Here is a 20,079-nt window from a genome sequence, read left to right as displayed (position 1 = left end):
ATGATTAATTATAACAGATTGAAAGGTTAAAAACCTAGTTGGGAACTTTGAGGAAGAAAAAGATGGTATGTTGATAAGATCTAAAGCAAGGTGGCTGTTAGAAGGAGAAAAGGTGAGTAGGTATTTTTGCAATATGGAAAACCGCCATTATCAGAATAAGGCCATGAGTTTTTTGCAAGATAACGAAACTGGTGAATTGATATTTGAACACAGACAGATTTTGCAAAACGTGAAACAGTTTTATAAAGATTTGTATAATTTGCGACCAACAGAAGACGTTGATTTACAGGAATCATGTATGAAAAAACACATCCCCTTTTGACAAATGAAGACATAGATAATATTGAGGGTATTCTTACCTAACCTGAAATGTGTTCAGCGGGGGAAGGAGTACGACTGGCAGCACTTAAAGACCCTCCAAAAAGCATCAGCCTCTTATGGTGATGCATTGGAATGCAGAATCTTCTTCTTCTTCTGCGTTCGTGGGCTGAAACTCCCACGTACACTCGTGTGTTTACACGAGTGGAATTTTACGTGTATGACCGTTTTTACCCCACCATTTAGGCAGCCATACGCCACTTTCGGAGGAAGCATGCTGGGTATTTTCGTGTTTTTATAACCCACCGAACTCTGACATGGATTACAGGATCTTTTCCGTGCGCACTTGGTCTTGTGCTTGCTTGTACACACGAAGAGGGATAAGCCACTAGCAGGTCTGCACATAAGTTGACCTGGGAGATCGGAAAAATCTCCACACTTATCCCACCAGGCGGCTGCGGCAGGGATTCGAACCCTCGACCTTCCGATTAAGAGGCCGACGTCTTACCACCCCGCCACAGCGCCCGTCGGAATGCAGAATGATATCTGAACAAGAAAGTTGAGCTCGAACACAGCCTGCATGAGAAAAACATCAGCGTCTGATGCATTCAGGAGACTCATCTACAGAGCAGCAAGTCCTTCAAGATCCGAGGCTACCAATGCTTCAGGTCAGATAGAATTGATAGACACAAAGGCGGAATCCTGACTCTTGTTAGGAACAACATTCCTGCATGCAAGACAGCAGTTCACGTGGAGGGAGCTGAATATCAGATGATGAGAATCAAGCTGAAGACAGCGGAGTTACACATCCTCAACTTCTACTGTCCCAACAACCGCCCGCTCTGCCTTGACACCATTCAAGTCCCAGACTCAAGCTTCCTTGTAGTCGGTGACTTCAACAGTCACTCCCGGAGTTTGGGCTACGACCACATGGACCGTCGAGGTGAGGAGATAGAAAACTGGCAGGACGACAACAAACTCATCCTCATCAATAAGCCCCATGACGCCCCTACCTTCTACTCCAGAAGTTGGCGCACCACGTCAACCCCAGACATGGCTCTCTGCACTGAAGGTGTCGACAGGGGCATCCAACGAGAAGTAGGAGAGCAGCTCGGAGGCAGTGACCACAGACCGGTGTTCTTAGCCTGGGACAAGAGCAGTCCCACCAGTCCTATGTTTACACGCTGGACCTACAAGAAGGCAAGATGGGGTCTTTTCAAACACCGAACCAACCATCTCACCAGGGACATTCTACTTGATGGAAGAGATATCAACCATGTATTCAGAGATGTTAACGCTGCTATCCTAAAAGCTGCTCAGGAATCCGTTCCAAGAGGACCCAGAAAGGACTACACCCCGTACTGGAGCAATCAACTACAACAACTACAAGACAAAATAACGGAAGCCCGAGAAGAAGCAGAACAGAAACCTTCAGATAAGACCACTCACCGACTTCAGCAAACCAAGGCCCACTTTCTCAAGGCAAATCTCCAAGCCAGGCGCAAGAACTGGAGAGATAAAACAGCACTGAGCAGCCCTGAACCTTGAGAAGGACGGAAAGAAACTTTGGAGGTTCATGGGCCAAATCAATCACGAGCAGGAAAGAAGCCAGAAAATCACGCTAGAGGAGAATGCTGACGGTGAGCAAAGCCGCAAACCGCCATGCAGACCAGTATGCAAAGGAGAGCGATGTCCCCATCCGCGTGGAACAACAGAGTGAAACCAGAAAAGAGCAGAGAGAGCGGCCGAGTCGCACCACACCTGTTGGCCCCATGAAGCAGCCCCTAACACTCCACGAGCTGAATCAGTCCTTGAGGAAGCTCAAAACAAATAAATCCCCAGGGCCAGATGGAATCACCAATGAGATGCTGAAACACCTGGGAAACACTGCTGTCCTCAAACTCCTTGATGTCTTCAACTACAGCTGGGTAACCGGTGTAACACGAGAAAATTACTCCCACGAGATTTTTACTCCGGAGTAAAAATGTCGTACGAAAATGTTACTCCCTTACAAAAAAAAGTACTCCCCCATTACACGAGAAAATTACTCCTACACTTACATAAGGCACAGTGTCTTGAAGATCTCGGACTCTGACAATGACCCAGGCAACTCCAATATTGCCCCCGCCATCTGTGGCCAGTACGGTGAAAGTAAAGTTCTTCTGCATTTCGTAGTCAAAGGGGCGACGGCTAGTGATCTGACCATTCGACATGTCAACCTGGAAGCTAGAAAACGAAAAAGATCTCCTTAAAATATGTACGATGAAAAGACAATTTTTTATGGGAATTTACAGATTACATACCAGTGTAATGCTATGTTGTGCTGTGTCTGCCTGTGTTTCAGGCAACTGATATAACACACTTGCTGAAGCATTTGAAAGAGTATCTGTATGCTCACATTCGTGCATTCACAAACACACACACACAGACACACAAACATTCAGACACACACACTCACTCGCTCGCTCGCACGCACGCACGCACGCACACACACACACACACTCACTCACACACCTACACACTCACCTGCTACTAGACACCCCTTATGCGGTGTTGAAGGCAACCGTTATAATGCTTGTGATCTATATGTGCACACACACACACAGACAGACAGAGACACTTGCAAATAGAGACTGACATGGAGCTACTCACTCGTTGCTGACTGGCTGTATGCTGTAGCTGATGCTGGAAAAGGGTGTGTTCTGCCTGTCAGCGTCAGTAGCCTGCAATCAACAACAGTTTATGAGCAACACCAGAACAGTAGCATGGCGCAGTTTTTTTTTTTATCTTGCCAGTGCCACAGTGAAAGTTGAAATAAAAACGTATTACGAATAACAGGATAGAGTACGGGATTTAGAATAGAACAATAACATGACAAATACAACACTCAATACCTGAGACCTAAGAACAACAGAGCATTTCCCTTCATAATCGCTGTTAGGCCTTATAAATGTAGAAACCTCTCAGATAGGTCTGAGAAAAAGGTAAAAAATGCACAAGTCTTTTCATCTTTTTTCTTCTACTTTTTTTTAGGGGGGTGGGAGTTGGGAGGAGGGGCACTGGCCTGCATAACAGTGGTTACATGGACACTCTTCACTGCTTAAGTGAGCAAATAATAATCAGAAAAATGCCAGAACTAAAACTGTATACATACTGAAAACTTATATAATGGACAAAGGGTATTCAGTAAAGATGATACGAACCGACACTTGACCAACGGATGTGCCAGAATTTTGATTCTCATCGATGTCAAACATGTACTCAGTCGGGTTGAACCGTGGCGAGTTGTCATTGACATCAAGGACAATGACTGTCACAGTAGCTGAAGTTCTCTGAATGAACGAACAAACAAAGAAAAGTAATAAGTTATGTCATGCTGAATAAATCCTTCTTTCTCGTCACGTGAAGCTAGCATTCGCTGACATTTATATTGAATAAAACTGACATGGTAATATGCATTGGCATATCTAAAGATGTTGCTGATGTTGGGTAAGGCAGAGCAGGCCAAAATCATATAAAAGTACACTCTATCTGGTGTCTGTCTGCCCAGCAGATTCAACCAAACTGAACACATACACACACAGACGCACACATAGACACACATTACACACTTGACTTTAAAAGGTTCTTAATTAACTGAGGAATATTACATCCACACAATAAATGATGAGGTGAACAGTCTTTGTGTTGCAAAAATAGAATGGGGGAAAAAGTCGTTAAATCACACTGGCTTGAACCTGCTGTGAACTTCTATGCTTACGTTTCCACCGTTATCCGCCACACTCAGGATCAGGGTGTGAGTATCCACTTGTTCGCGATTCAAAGTAATGATGTTGCGTAAAATCTGATTGCCCAAGGAATCACTGCATTGAAGAAAGAAAATAACAAAATGCTGAGATTACACAGTGAAGAATTAATGGTATTTGCACAACATCAAATCAGTAAATATTTGTGACTATGTGACATTTTGAAGAAATAGCTTTAAAACTGTGGTTTTGAGAGTGCCAACTGAACTTTTGGTAAATCCCAAATGACATGTTCAATAAATGCACCCCAAAACTGAGATACATGTACCCTGCAGAATGTACAGGTCAATTTTTATTTCAAAAAACAAAATGTTAGCATGGTTTTTATTTAACGGTTTCCCTCAGACAGAATAAAGCACATTTTCAATAACTTGCCATAACTACAAAACTGTATATATTTGGATTGAGGAATAAATAAGGAACACAACAATATCCCTTTTGTGGTCTCCATTCCTTTTTTAAAGAATTGAAAAAATGGGCAAACTTGGAATGCACCTCTCACAAACAAATTTTGAAGCTACAAAGCTGAAAAGCAATCTTAAAGTCCGGGCTGAATCAAAGACTACTTGGTAATTTTTGTTAAATATCTTCAAAAATGTTGCCACCACAGTGCCAGCTCAACCTATTTTGAAATGCAAAAAATTACGTCATCAAATAGCGCTTAAAAAAAAGGGAGAAAAACTGCACATGGAAATGTTTTAAAGTATGCAAGCTTAACAAATCCATCAGATAGTTTGTGCGAATGTTGTATTTCACACACAAACATACATCAGAAGACAACCTTTCCCTTCGCCTTTATTAAAACATTCAGTCAATACTTGACTGACCAAAATAACCTTTCCCAATGCTCAATAGCACAGTTTGCCTACACTGACCTGAGAGTGTCAAAGGCATTTGCTTGTGGCACAGCGTTATCAATACTGTATGTCAAAGCGTCGCCTTCTGGATCAGAGGCCTGTAAAAAAAAAAGAAGAAAAGGATGAAGAATGTTGGATCATTTATATTAAGAACATGAAAATAAATACACAGCATAACTCCACAATATATCAGTCTAGTATTTTTGCAAATGTGTACACTTACAGGAATATTCCACAGACTGCTTTGCACGGGAACTGCCTCGCTGACGTAAATTGTGTAGTTGTTGGCTGTGAACTGTGGAGGCTGGTTGCCCACTGGTGTCACATCAACTATCACAGCCACATTGGTTCTGCAAACACATACATAAAAATGAATTCAAGCCAGTCAAAGTTTTTCATTTTAGTTTGGATATGTATCATTCTTATGCAATCTGTGTTTTTTAATTCAGGGCCAATTCTAAATTTGGCTACAATGCAACAACTTAGGTGCCAGGCTTTTGTGTGTGTGTGTGTTTTTAGTAGCAGCAAACAATATCGACAAAGTCTGTTTTCAACGCATCCTGTAGGTGACAGCATGTGTCCCTTCTCTTTCACAAACATCAGTCACCAAAACACATCAAACAGCAACTGTCAAAATCAACATCAAAACAAGACCATAACAACTTACCTCTGGTTAGGAGTTCCACGATCAGACACTTGGGTCTGCAGGGTGAAGGAATCTCCAGCTACCACCACTCCCTGAAGGATAACACCCCCATTGTTGTCGATGCTGAAAATGTTGGTTGAAGCTGTTGGGAACACGGTCAGGATAGTATAGTCCAGTTGTCCATAAACACCGCTGTCAGCATCGTCCGCGCTCACCTGTCAAAAAGACCAACACAACATAAAAATGTGATGCGTTCAGCTCTCAAACAAGACAATCACCAACTTCTCATTTTACTTTTCTCAAAGAAACTTCAAGGCCTGAAAGTTTCATATTGTAAAAATAACTTATTTCATGACTAGATTCTGTTTTCAATACTAGGAATTTTTCTGTGATTATCTTCCATTTTCTTGGTATTGTAACAGACTCTTTCATGCAATGTATTGTAACAGACTCTTTCATGCAAACACACACACACACACACACACACACACACACACACACACACACACACACACACACACACACACACACACACACACACACACAAAGTATGTTCTACGATGCTGGTCTCAGTCGGGGGTCCCTGTTTCTTTCTCTTTTTCGAATTCGAAATTATCAGATTTACTAGGCAACCTTCATAACAAGTTTTATTGATGTTGAAGATGTATGACAATAGATTTGCCCCCAAGAGGGATACAAAATTACAAAAATGTGGAGGTATATTTTGTTTTGAATAGTAGTCAATCACGACAGTAAATTGCAAAAATTAAACACATGATATGTATGGCAGGTATATCTCAGATTGGCTGACCCTCTGTTAAGCTATGACTGTGCACATCAATACCAATCATTTTTTAGTTTGGTCTAAAACATTTGGCTCAGTTTTAAGTAGGACCGTACGAGTCACACCCTTCAGAAACGTTTATGAGTCACTCACGGCTGGAGGGTAGAGTTGTCAACAACAACAAAACGTTACAAATTATTTTGCTGGAGAAAATCTACCTAACCAATACAGTTAGAAAAGTTCAAGTGACATTAAGGCAACTTTATCTTTGCCAAAATCATTGTGTCATGACCGTTATGCTGTAACCAATAATGTCACGCTTGATGAGTCTTGTTGAACTTCGTCAAATTTCAAGCTGGGTCGAATACATATAAAAGAATTGCAAATAATCAGTTTCTAAAAGAAACCTGTAACTACATTTTTGAAAGTTGATGCACTTGTTACCACAGCAAGAAAAGAATTGTAGAAAAAAATGTTGTAAATTTCGGGACACCCACAGCACCATAGAAACTATAGATACAAAGAGTTTACCATGCCCCTTGCCTATCCTTTCTTCTCACACCAAGAAAAAAGAATCAACCAAACACTCACTCGAACAAGGAACTGCCCAACTCCTCCGCTGTAGTCTCCTTCTGGAACGGACGTTTGCAGAAGGCCAGTGGTGACACTGGGAGCGTTGTCGTTGTCGTCCAGCACATTGATGGTCAGTGACGCGGTGCTGGAACGTCGCTCATTCGTGTCCAGCTCCCGCACAACCGCCTGCACACAGTTGTAGGTATGACTGCAATCCTACACTTTTCAAAGAAATTGACTGCAGAAGAAGGCTTGAGAAAATAAAGCTAATGAAGCCAGAAACAGAAAGAGAGACAGACACTAGACAAACAATCTGACTAGATAGGCAGATAGATACAAACGCATACTCACAGAGATGGTGGTTGGTTGCAGTAGGGGGTAGAAATTACAATTAAGAAATTAAACAACATTTTACAGAAGATGAGACAACTAATCATATTGAAAAAAGATTCAAAAAAGTCACCATGTGAAACCTGGCAGTGGCATACAGTAGATTGTACTTCACTAAAAAAACCAAAGCATTTCTATTTCAAAGCTACATGTTCACTGTCATCAGAGAAGCTGGAAAACAGCAAACTTCACATGTCTTTTTGTAAAATACCAAGACATTTAAAATTAAAATACCATGCATTCCTATTACAGTGTGCCTCCGCATACCCTGATCTTGCAAAGATGCGTCTCATCATCTTCTTCTCTGCTCTTCAAATTAATCTGCTTACGGTTCTGCATAAAACACAAACAGTCCCACCCATATGTAGCCCTTTCTAACAAACAACTGATTTGCAATGTGCACAATATATTAATAGGATATATTAAAACAAAGGGCAAATCGTGCATACATGCAGTCATAAACTCTTACTTCAAATGTGTATTGCTGTCGGGTCTCGTAGTCAAGGATACCCTGGACGAACTGAATGTATCCAAAGGCATCCACTTGAAAGCCAATGACAGGACTCAAAGTGATCTCGTAGTTTCCTGGAGGGTCGTTAGCAGACTGAAAAATATCAACAAAAATCCTCATATACCTTGAAAGGCAACCACTGAACCCCGGTGACTGGTCCATATTGTAACATAGCACACAATCATGGATAATGTGCAAGAGGATACATGCTCACACCAACACAGAGAGATACATAATTTATGCAAACAGACACTCGTGTATGAACGCACACACAAACTACACACACTCACACTCAAACAAATCACAACATGAACGATTGTAAGACAGACTCAAAGAAAAACACAGAAATACACATGCACGCACGCGCACACACACATACTCACACAACATACACACACACGCATGGATGGCAGGCAGATGTAAAGCATCATCAGCTAACACACAACCTCTGTGTGTTGAATACTCTTCTAAAATACCACATCATTGTGTGACATACCACACCACTTTCTGTCATATCAAATCTATTTCTACCCCTGAACAATATAGCACCCTCTGCCGAACTATATCAACTTTTGACAAACCACATCAAGGTCTGAGACCAGCAGACGGAGAGGACCTCTGAGACCGGTGTCGTTGCTGACCAGCGTGCCCACAGCAGAGTTCTCCAGGATGTAACCTTGAAATGCCCCGGAGTTGGTGGACAGTGACCGGGCATTCTGGTTCCTGGGGGTGATGTCCAGCGTAATCACTGCTTCTTCAGAGTAAGAGTTGGGGGTCAGCTCTCTTGCCTGAATAAACACGAACAATATTTCAACATTTCAGAACTTCAGATACAGTATAACGAAGACGATGTTCACACATTCAGTACAGTATGTCTTGGCCTTTTTAATTCTCGCTCTCACCATTGTTCTTTTGATTTCTTTAACACTAGTCTAGTAGGGTCGTCTCCAGAAATTTTTTAATCTTGTGAGTTCATACCAGAATGGCAACAATAATGCGTCTGACTTCAGTAGCTGGTTGCACCAATAGATTTGTTAGTAGCCATGGCAGGTTGTCTTTACTGAGTGTGGATTCAAAACAATCGATTGAAGATGCTGAAGATAAAACAGGTTTCAAACTTTAGTTACTCTTATCACAGTATTGTTCCCAAGCCTCAGTCGTCGGTCATTTACACATATGTTTTTAATCGTATACATTGTTCTGACCCCAGGCCAGTCTAATGTTGGATAGCTTTGACACATAGGATATCTTCTGACACAACAATTTTTTTGCAGCGAGGACATTTTGACCGATATATATCCAGAAGCCAGGTGCAAATGACGTATTTTCCTCTGTGTCTGGGAACAGCACTGTGATGTCAACATGTACAGACCTGAATAACAACATCCAAGGAAGGCACATCAGCTCTGTTGATTGCCGTGCTGACACGCACGTTGCACTGGTACTCGCCGCCGGCGCTTGAAGAAGTGGTGACTGTGAAGCGATTCTCATACCCAGCAGGAACAGCTGTAAAAGGGACCCAAGAAGTCTTAGACATAATGCGCAAAACTGCTGTAATGGTCAGAAGATAGCAAATGTGATCCAGTCACAAAGCAGTTTGTTCACAAATAGCTTACTCACAGCACATCTCTCAGATTCCTGGTGAGTGTAGAAAAAGAAATGACAATGACTTTTTCTGCCTTTCGAAACAATCACAGTTCTGTGCTGAGGCCCCATGGGTTTGTACACACTTGTGCCAGTGCGTGCGTGTGTGCGTGTGTGTGTGTGTGTGTGTGTGTGTGTGTGTGTGTGCGCGCGTGTGTGTGCATGTGTGTGTGTGCGCGTGTGTGTGCATGTGTGTGTGTGCATGCGTGAGTGCGTGCGTGCGTGCGTGCGTGTGTGTGCAAGTGTGAATGTGTGAGTGTATTAGTGACTGCTTGTCCATCTGCTTGTCTATCTGTCAACCTGGGTGCATCGTTGTGTTCTTTGAATGCAAAGTGATAAAGAACACCAAATGAATGAGATAATTCAACCACTACCCAAACAATATAACACCACAGAATCTATCTGACATGGTTCAATCACACTTACTGTAGGCAATGGAGCACTGTATCACAGCATTCAGGGAGTCTCCATCACGAACTCTGATCGGCACAGTCTGTGTTGGGTCTGTTAGACGGGGAATGGGAAGCACTGGGAGAGAGCCAAGAGTATCCTGAAAGTAAAAAAAGTCCATTTTAACACATTGAATAACAGTTGTACAAAACCAACAATATCAGCAGCCAATAATCCACATACATATATACACACACACTCTTCTATGCAATCACAACACATACACACTCACACAACACACACACGCGCTCTCGGGTTGAAGTAAACACTAGAAACCCACGCCGCTTGTGATGGAGGCAGAGTACTTGGGACGGACACATGACTTGAACGGAGTGCTAGGACAGGTGTCATAGATGAACTTCGGTCCCAAGTCGTCACCGTCCGTGATGGTGATATTTAGGTACGCCCAGTTGGACAGAGGGGTAAATTCCTGAGCTTGATCCTGGAAATCAAGAACCAAACAATGTCAGTACAATATGTATTCTGTTTCTGACCCCAAAATGGATGTTACGGTAAACTAATCTCGTGTACCATATTCACTGTACTCCCTAATAACTGCCGGAAAATTAATATTACAGACACTCTTGAAAACAAACAAAAATGATGATAAAAGATATTACCAAAAGGAAAATAAGGCAATTTTTTCTTCTACGAGTGTCAAAGTTAAAGACATTAATGATGTCCCGTAAAAAACACAAACTCCCTTATGCCTTGATTCATCACTGTGTAAGATCATACATTTTTTCACCGAACACCCCGGCAATGAGAGATATGAGGTGAGGAAGAGTTCTCACCGTGGCTGTGATGTTCATCCTGTACACAGCGAGGAGGCCGCTGCCAGCCTGGTTCACCATGGCTTCGTAGTCCAGAGGTTGTCTTAACACAACAAAGGCACTGTCCTCGCTTGGTAGCATGAAGACGCTGTTGTTAGTGAACTGCAGCAGCAAAATACAAAATGTTTGATGCACACACCCTCACAGGTAAACATAAAGGAAAACAAACTGCTAATCTTGTTACTGACATGCACACACATAAAAAGGTGCACCTTTGTACGATGGACATATTCAAAGTTTGGGTCTACAACCAATGACAATGACAAGATAGTATTTGTATCACATACGTATCAGGACTTGATCAAGTAGAATAGAGGGGGAGTTCAAAAATGAGGCAGGGGTCCTTGGCCCGCGGTGGCCCCTTATGGGGTACAGAAAATGCACCTTTGCATGATGAAAATATTCAAAGTTTGGGTCTTCAACCAATGACAATGACAGGATAGTATTTGTACCACATACATGTACACACATAATGTGCTTAATTTAACTGATACAGTATTGCCTCAACAAATCTTTTTATATTGTCTTCCTTAATCAGCCTACAGTAGTAAAACCTGCATCTAGCGGACCCTTATTTCGGCGGACACCTTAGCATAACAGACAATTCAAGTGAGGACGGATGTATTTTACACTCAAAAACACCTTAAAAGAGCGAACACCTCAAAGGCGCGGACGCGGACACCCTTTTTTGGTCCCGATTGGGTTCGTTACTTGTCAACAACGGACAAACCCTTGAAGCAGACAGCTTTTAGCAGACGCTGATCCGCTATCTTGGTTCTGCAAATACAATCTCGCTGGCGATGTGAACGCGCGAGAAGCTTATTTTGTAAGCCAATGACAGCACTTGAAAGAAGTTGATTTGTGTATGGTGCACGCTCATTGGTCGATGCCGTGAACTCACAAACAAAAACAGTTTGCTTTGTGCATTTCGGGTTTCTACTTTCTGTACTGTGATGCATCTTCGTCTCATCCTTCGTCTTCGTCTCATCATGCCAAAACGAAAATGTTTGACTTTAGAAGAGAGAGTCGATGTCATAAAGACATTGGACAAGGGGCTGTCCGTTCGAAAAGTTGCTGATGAGCTGAATTGCGGAAAAACTCAAATTTCCAACATAAAAGCTGATCGAACACAAATTCTCAGTCAGTGGGAATCCGGTGCCAGATCGACAGCAAAATGTGTATTATGGTTACTGCCTCAAACCGTCCTGTACTTCATTTTAGACAAGAGCAGCCGATTTAAGTTAAAGGTACTGAACTTGTCAAATCCAGGTGCACGGAGCCCCTGGGGCTTTTAGTCATACCTCAGGCAGCTATCCGTTAGAAGAACTACCAAGTTTCCTTGACTTGCACCCAAAGAGTCAAGAACTGCGATTTTTTTACGAATTAATTTCGTACTCGGACCCGGCTGGTCTTGACCTATTTTTGGATCTAAATTTAGATCAGGTAGATCACCACATCATGCACAAAAAGAAACGTCACTAGCAAACTATGTCAGACGTCATCATGAGTTTGTGTAAAACAAAATGGAGGCCAAAATCACTCAGTTGAATCGAACTCCGACCAAACACCACGTAAGAACTAGGTTAATTTATGCACTCGCGTGAACAAGAAACTGTCGAGCTTCACAGATGTCGTCGTTGGGTAGTTTTGAGTTTGTTTTACTACCATAGGAGGATTTTTGAACTGTAAATGCACTCAGCTGCAACAAAAACGCAAAACGAAGGCTCTGAGCTGCACTGTGCCTTTAAAATAACCACCTAAAAGGATTGCTGTTACATGTACTTTTAAATGCAATGTAGTCCTAAGATGAAGCTTAATTGTAGAGAAAAGAGTTGGTCTCTTACATGAGAAGTGGAAGCAGTATTTATGTTGTATTTCACCAGCTTGTTGTTGCCGTTGTCAAGGTCTGTGGTGGAGATGGAGCTGTACACTGTAATTCCAACAGGTGTCAGCTGAAAAAATCATGTCAAGTTGCTTAAATAGTGACACACACACACACACACACACACACACACACACACACACACACACACACACACACACACACCTCTTAGAAGATTCTTACCTCAGTCACAGTGATCTGGTACGGTTCTCCTTGGAACTGCGGTGCGTTATCGTTGCCATCCAATATCTGAATCTTCAACACATGGTAGTAGACCTGTAACAGACAATAGTAAAGCAACCTTAGGTTAAATTTGATTAATATACATATTCTTACTCCGAATCACATCGAGGCGCAGCTAAATTTCCCCTGTGTTCCCTGCCAACGCGCGATTTAGAGCCATTTTGAAAAAAATATTAAAAATCAACAACACAAGATAACCTTACATACCTTATGTTTTTGCAAAGTTTGAAACTTACTCTTTTAGAAAATATATGAAACATTTGAAAGTACATACCTTTTGTTGTCTTCATATCCACGCAAAATATCCAATTTGAAGCAAAACAAAAAAACTTTCTACGTCATGGGTTCATCATACACAATGTCATGATCGACACTTGCATTGCCCGAATCATCACCCAAATGATCGTCCATTGGCACAAAATCGTCACCAGAATCTAAAATATCATCTCCACTATCATCATCACTGAGGTCAAGATCAGAACCGTACTGAATAACACGTTCTAGCACTCTTTTCAAGTTACTACGTCTCAGCAGAACGATCCGCCATCTTGGAAAAGTCAAAACACGTGGGTCGCACACCGTCAACAAAATTTTTATTAATCCCAACAATTTAAGGGAAGGAACTGTTTACAGTGAATGGTACCACTGTAGACAGATAGAAGTTCATTGCAGGGGTTGTTTCCCTTGGTCAGCAGGACCGTTTACACCGTTAAAAATTCGTGATATCCGTCGGAACTCAAGTGCCGGCACGCAGCCAACGCTAAACACAGATGTCGGAATTCCAGTTCCGACGCGCCTCGAATGAGTTAACACAGTTTGAGATGCTACGGGTCTGAAAAATACGCTCTCCCGTCAAGTTTAAGGGAAGCAACCCCTCAAAAAAGCACTGCCTCAGTGCGTTGGCTATTGCGCTAGTCCATGAGGGTTATCTCCCATATAGCGTGTGTGACGTCACTACCGCCCCACGGCATGTGGTCTCATCATACCGACTTTTCAGCTCAGAGAGGACGGTCGCACATATCATACGTAATACTAAAGAAAGATGTATGTGAGGCTGCTACAACAGGACAGTTGGTACAATTACTCGAACGCATCTTGTGTAAATAATGGTAAAAGCTGTAGTACTGGTCAGCCGCCTCATCTTCAAAGCCAATCCTTCACACATGATTGACAACAAATGTAATGGTAAATGCTGTCTCTGCTGTTTTAACTACCTCAGTAAATGTCATCTCTTCTCCCCTCCAACAAGAGCATATTATTTTCACACTAATACTGCCCTTGTCAACACAGCTGAAAAGAGCTGTATTTTTCTCAAGTACACAATTGCTGAAAAGAGAATGGATTGTTGTTAAAACTCTACTTGTTTCTTTAGCAACAGACTTCCCAATTTTATTCCAAGTCTGTGAGGGTCTACCGACAATTAACTAGCCCTACAAGTTTACAGAGAGAAAGAGGCAGCGGGGGGAATAATACGTACCCTTTTTGACTTCTTCTACGCTCACGACTATTTTTTTTTAATATTCCAGCATTATTCCTGGAGAAAACAATGTTTTGTCTACATCTTACTCACCTTCATTTTCCATCGCCTGCCCTTGTACATAAAAAAACCCAATTTATTTACTCTTGTTTTTCACCCACCTTAGCTATTTCATTGAAAGATAACTTATCCACTTTACAAAATGCCTCTTCTCAGCCATTACATACCGTATTTGCAATAGTGGGATCAACACACTCCAGTTTGTACTGCAACGCGTTTCTGTCATCATCATCAGTTGCAGACGTACCCTGGGAACAAAAAAATAAGACACCAAACCCTCATAAAGCACGATTTTCATATGAACAAAACTGTTCACATCAATTCCAAAAACAAAGAGACTGCCAACGTTCCAAAATTCAGAATCAAAAACAAGAAAGCTAGTTTAAAGACTTTTGGGTCGATAAGTTGTGAATGTAACGTATTGTTTTGTCAATAACAAACGTTCCAACAACCTACCTTTCTTGTTTTTTGATTTTGTTCACATCAATTGTTATTGCAAAAACCTGCACTGGCGACCACTTCTCAATAACGACTACTTGCCCACAAAGACCACCTCAAAGGATACCTGATAAGTTTGCTTCTTTATACTGTAATTCACCTTCACACAGCGGCCATCTGTCTATAACAACCTCTTATGGTTCGTCCCTTTGTTAGTTGTTGGTAGGTATCAGGGCTCCCCAGAGCGCGCGTCCCTGCGTCCTATATGCACTAGAAGCCGAAAACACGTACTAGAAATATATGGAGGGGGTCCCTAAACGCACTAGATTTGAAAAAAGAATAAGAAGAATAAGAATACTTTATTATCTCATAGAGAAATTCGGGCGTGGTACATAACAATAATACAAACAGGACATTGTTTTTACATAAGACATATAGCACTATATAACAGGGCAGGTTATAAACACACCTCCCACATACCTTTCTGGCCATTCCTTGCATTGTGCTTACGCATTCAGTCATGAACACATCCATGTCTCACTTACACATCGCACGCATGGACATACTTATACGCTCAACTTACCCATTCACACATGGACATTCGACCACGCTCCACTTACACATTCTTACACGCTCCACTTACACATTCACACATGGGCATTCTTATATGCTCCACTTACACATTCCCACATGGACATTCGACTACGCCCACTTACACATTCCCACATGGACATCTTTAAAGCACTGCGCTTACATATTCTCGCACACCTACGCGTATAACGGACTATGGCTAAACATCATTGCAAAAAATCATAGCATACAATATATCACAGAAAAAAAAAATACGGACGTACATAAAACCAATACATACATGTACATTACTACTGATTGCACTGGCAGAAGAGGGGCTGAGTCGGGTATGTGGATGTGTTTACATGTTGCCAAGGGTGATGGATTTGGGGATGAAGCTGTTTTGCAGCCTGAGTGTCCTAGCTTTGTGCGTGCGAAGTCTACGGCCAGAGGGAAGGAGTTCATAGAGGTGGGCAAGGACATGGGACCTATCTGAAGCTATCCGCCTACTCTTTCTCACCACACGCTTTTCATACAGGGACTCCACACTTGCTTGCTGCCTGCCAATCACCTTGCTACTGACATTCACCATTCGCACTAAGACATTCCTGTTCTTCACACTCAGACCTCCATACCAGGACACAAAACCAAAAGTGATGACAGACTCGATGAAAGAGCGGTAGAAAGTTTGAAGGATAGAAGGGTTCACATTCAACTTCCTAAGTTTCTGAAGGCAGTAGATGCGTGACTGACATTTTTTTGTGTATGAGGGTGGTGTTTGCATTGAAGGACAGCTTATCATCGATAACTGTGCCAAGATACTTATATTCAGTCACACGCTCAACAGTCACACCATCAATCATCAGGTCAGGGAAAGGGGCAGGGTTTCTTCTAAAGTCTATCAGAAGTTCTTTGTTCTTTGTCACATTTAGGTCTAGAAAGTTGTCTTTACACCAGGCGTTGAAACGTTCTACTTCTGCAAAGTAAGTCGCGTCACTATTGGAGAGATCTTCTCTAGCGGGTCCTAGGACGCACTAAATTTCGTTTGTCGTGCGTACCGTAGATACCATTTTCAGACTGCAATCGACACTTCGCAGTGCACTGTACGTGACCACAATGTTTTATAAATACACTGGGACTTTTCGGCTTTTGGACCCTTGGGACCCTCTAAAATACTGCAGTGGGGGTCCATGGACGCACGAGGAGGGGCGTCCGTGGGGAGCCCTGGGTATGTCAGTATAAGTCTTACCTCAATGTAAACAAAACATTCAATCAAAACTCTGCCTCCCTGTCCCCACCTCCCTAACCCTTTCCCCGGGGAGCACAAACAAAAGTGGAGAAAGATGAGTGTAACAACTTGCATCTCTTTCTCACATACACACACACACACACACACACACACACATACACACACACACATACACTCCACACACACGCACACACACGCATACACTCACACACACACACACACACACACACACACACACACACACGCGCGCGCGCGCACACACACACACACACACACACACACACACAAACACATACACACACAGCAACTCGGCTCAGGAGTGATGGCCATGTTAGCCTACTATGCTAAGCTTCCGTTCACACTGTGAATAATCATGAAAGGTCTCTCCTGCATTCTACTATACTAAACCAACAAGCACTCTTATCCTTAGCGGATTATGACTTTATTCAGTTATTCTGCAGAAAAACAGAAATGCAGGAGAAAAACTGTTTCTTTCTGCAGCATTTCTGCATGTCATCTTTCGCGAGAGCAACGTTTTTTCTGCAGTAAAACAGTTTTACTGCAGTAAAATTGAAACCAAGAATGCTGCAGTAAAACGGTGATGTTGTTTTACTGGCGAAAAACTGTTTACACTTTTTCTTCAACATTTTGGCATTATTCAGTTATTCTGCAGAAAAACAGAAATGCTGGAGAAAAACTGTCTTTTCTGCAGCATTTCTGCATAATGTCATCTTTCGCCGAAGCAACGGGTTTTTCTGGAGCAAAACATTTTACTGCAGTAAAATTGAAATCAAGAATGCTGCAATAAAACGGTGCTGTTGTTTTTCTGCAGAAAACCTGTTTACACTTTTTCTGCAGCATTTTGTACTGGCTCATTATAATATGTTGGAGCACGCGAGCCCCCCTCTGTCGAGAGATGGACTCATCCAGAATTACCAATAGTTGTGCGTGACACGAATGTATTTTTGTCTGTCAGACTTCCTTTCCGCCACTCTCCTTCTCTCTCTCTCTTTCTTACAGACAGACACACACACACATACACACACCCACACACACACACACACATGCACGCACGCACACACACACAGGCTTACACACACACACACACTCAGCACACACACACACACACACACACACACACACACACACACAGTGACACACACACCCACAGTGACTCACACAGATCTCATACCTACAAAACACACACTCATACGCACATAGACAGACGGACACACACACCTTTGCAAACAAACACACATACACACTCATACACACACAATACACACAAACTCATGCACACACACATACACACACACACTCTCTCTCCCTCTCTCTCTCACATTTGCTATGCATCTACTGTCTGGTGCAATGCCAGTGATGTTCATATAAAGAAAATAAACACACTTCACAAGAGAGGTGTAAAGTTTGTTTTTTTTTTTTGTTTTTTTTTTTCTTTTTTTTTTTTTCATTTTTTCTTCTTTTTCTCTCTTTCTTTTTTTTCTTTTTTTTCTTTTTTAGGAGATCAGACATTGTTAATCACACATGTGCGTGCGTTTTTTTTTATATCGGAATTTTTTATTTTTTATTTTTTATTTTTTTATTATCATTTTAATTCTTATTAAGTTATTATTGTTTTCCTTCAGTCTCACTCTTTCTCTCAGCTTCACACTCAATGGACAGTAAACAGATCATGGACAATTTTATTTTTTAGATTTACATTTACCCTCCCTCTCTCTCTCTCTCTCTCTCTCTCTCTCTCTCTCTCTCTCACACTTGTCCACACAACATCTCTCTCTCTCTCTCTCTCTCTCTCTCTCTCTCTCTCTCTCTCTCTCTCTCTCTCTCTCTCTCTCTCACTCTCTCTCACTCACTCCCTAGTCCGTCTTTCTCTGCATCCACTTTCTTTCTCTTCGATCGCGACTTGTCTGTTTTTTTCTGAATTTTGTTCTTCGGATTTTTCCGTCTTCTTCTTTGTTCTTCTTTTTTTGCTTCGTCTCTCTCTCTCTCTCTCTCTCTCTCTCTCTCTCTCTCTCTCTCTCTCTCTCTCTCTCTCTCTCTCTCTTTCTCTCTCTCTCTTGCTCTCTCCTCTCCCCCATACTCTGTCGGTCTCTCTCTCCCCTCTCTCCCATAATCTGCCATTCTCTCTCTCTCTCTCTCTCTCTCTCTCTCTCTCTCTCTCTCTCTCTCTCTCTCTCTCTCTCTCTCTCTCTCTCTCTCTCACTGTCTCCTCTCGTTCTATCTTCTCTCTCTCCACCTATTTTTTTTTTTACATTTTGTCCTATATTTTCTTCCGTCATCATTTCTCCTTTTGTTACCTAACGTTTTTTTATTTCAATTTCACAGATAGCAACATATATGCGAGTCACAAGTCAATTATTTTTCTTAATCTTAACTCTTTCTCAAAAATACATCCGATCTCTAAAGGGGTACCGTATCTATAAATACCTATGCACATTTTTGCAATCAAGATCAGCAAATTGACATAGTTTGCTTCAGCAGATGAAATAGAATTCCTTTTAACTAGGCCAAGTAGGGCATCCCGCACATCAACATGAATTCTTTTTGAACAAGCGGTGAAGAAGGCTTCTTCAACAAGATTCCACACTTTGCTTATTTTTCTACAATAATAAAAGAAATGTTCGATATAATCTGTCTCTTCTGTACAATGTGTACAACTAATACTCTCAGCAATGCCCATTTTATACAATATAATGTTCGTTGGATAAATGTTATGAGTTATTTTCCAGTGTAGCAGTCTTAATCTTACTTCTTTTGATGCGTTGCTTGCTATCTGCCAAATGTCCTTGTTTATTTCAATTCCCATCTTTCTTTTCCAGAAACTGACTGCAATAGTCTCAGTTTGATAAGCGTCTACCATTAATTTACGAAACTGCCTGGGTTTAAATGTACTTATTTTTTGATAATCCATTACCTTCATAGCTTGTATTCCATTATCATTCATCTTCAAAAAAAGGGATGCTATTGCTGTGCGAATTGCCCCATATTCAAATAGTCTTGTTGGTTTATGCCCAACTCTTTCACAAATCCTGTGAAATGGTAAAAACATATTATTCTCGTATAAATCCTTCACATAGCATATATCAGATGTAACCCAATCACGTAGAAACATTGTCTTGCCACGATAAGCAATTAGAGAGTTATTCCATAGGCATAAATTCTCCAGCTGGGTCATTTTTTGCACGCATGGTAATATCTTTTCATGGTTGTCAAGCCAACATTCTAAAACGCTTTTCCAGAACTTGTTTGTAATCAACCCCAACCCTTTAAATAAGGTTGGTTTGACGTTTGCTTGAAAGCAGCATAGATTTTTTCCGAGTTTGGAGAACA

The 20,079-nt window shown here is 41.7% G+C and overlaps 1 protein-coding gene across 3 annotated transcripts in view; it reads right to left on the bottom strand.

The window, feature by feature from the left end:
• LOC138959678 (cadherin-99C-like) overlaps window positions 1–20,079 on the bottom strand; it is a 49,169-nt gene that overhangs the window by 12,025 nt on the left and 17,065 nt on the right. For all 3 annotated transcript variants that reach the window (XM_070331262.1, XM_070331261.1, XM_070331260.1), the window contains exons 5-21: window positions 14,642–14,722; window positions 12,878–12,970; window positions 12,657–12,764; window positions 10,774–10,914; window positions 10,260–10,421; window positions 9,956–10,079; window positions 9,258–9,391; window positions 8,467–8,673; window positions 7,844–7,978; window positions 7,003–7,170; window positions 5,649–5,842; window positions 5,205–5,331; window positions 5,000–5,079; window positions 4,079–4,181; window positions 3,522–3,650; window positions 2,971–3,041; window positions 2,379–2,544 (exon numbers count right to left, since the gene is read on the bottom strand). In XM_070331262.1, the coding sequence (XP_070187363.1) occupies window positions 2,379–2,544; window positions 2,971–3,041; window positions 3,522–3,650; window positions 4,079–4,181; window positions 5,000–5,079; window positions 5,205–5,331; window positions 5,649–5,842; window positions 7,003–7,170; window positions 7,844–7,978; window positions 8,467–8,673; window positions 9,258–9,391; window positions 9,956–10,079; window positions 10,260–10,421; window positions 10,774–10,914; window positions 12,657–12,764; window positions 12,878–12,970; window positions 14,642–14,722 (2,223 nt within the window). The remainder of the gene's footprint in view (window positions 1–2,378; window positions 2,545–2,970; window positions 3,042–3,521; window positions 3,651–4,078; window positions 4,182–4,999; window positions 5,080–5,204; window positions 5,332–5,648; window positions 5,843–7,002; window positions 7,171–7,843; window positions 7,979–8,466; window positions 8,674–9,257; window positions 9,392–9,955; window positions 10,080–10,259; window positions 10,422–10,773; window positions 10,915–12,656; window positions 12,765–12,877; window positions 12,971–14,641; window positions 14,723–20,079) is intronic.

The sequence above is a fragment of the Littorina saxatilis genome, linkage group LG2 (assembly GCF_037325665.1).
Source record: "Littorina saxatilis isolate snail1 linkage group LG2, US_GU_Lsax_2.0, whole genome shotgun sequence".
NCBI lineage: Eukaryota > Metazoa > Mollusca > Gastropoda > Littorinimorpha > Littorinidae > Littorina > Littorina saxatilis.
Note: the sequence above shows the minus strand (reverse complement) of the source record. Positions and strands in the feature narration are given on the sequence as shown.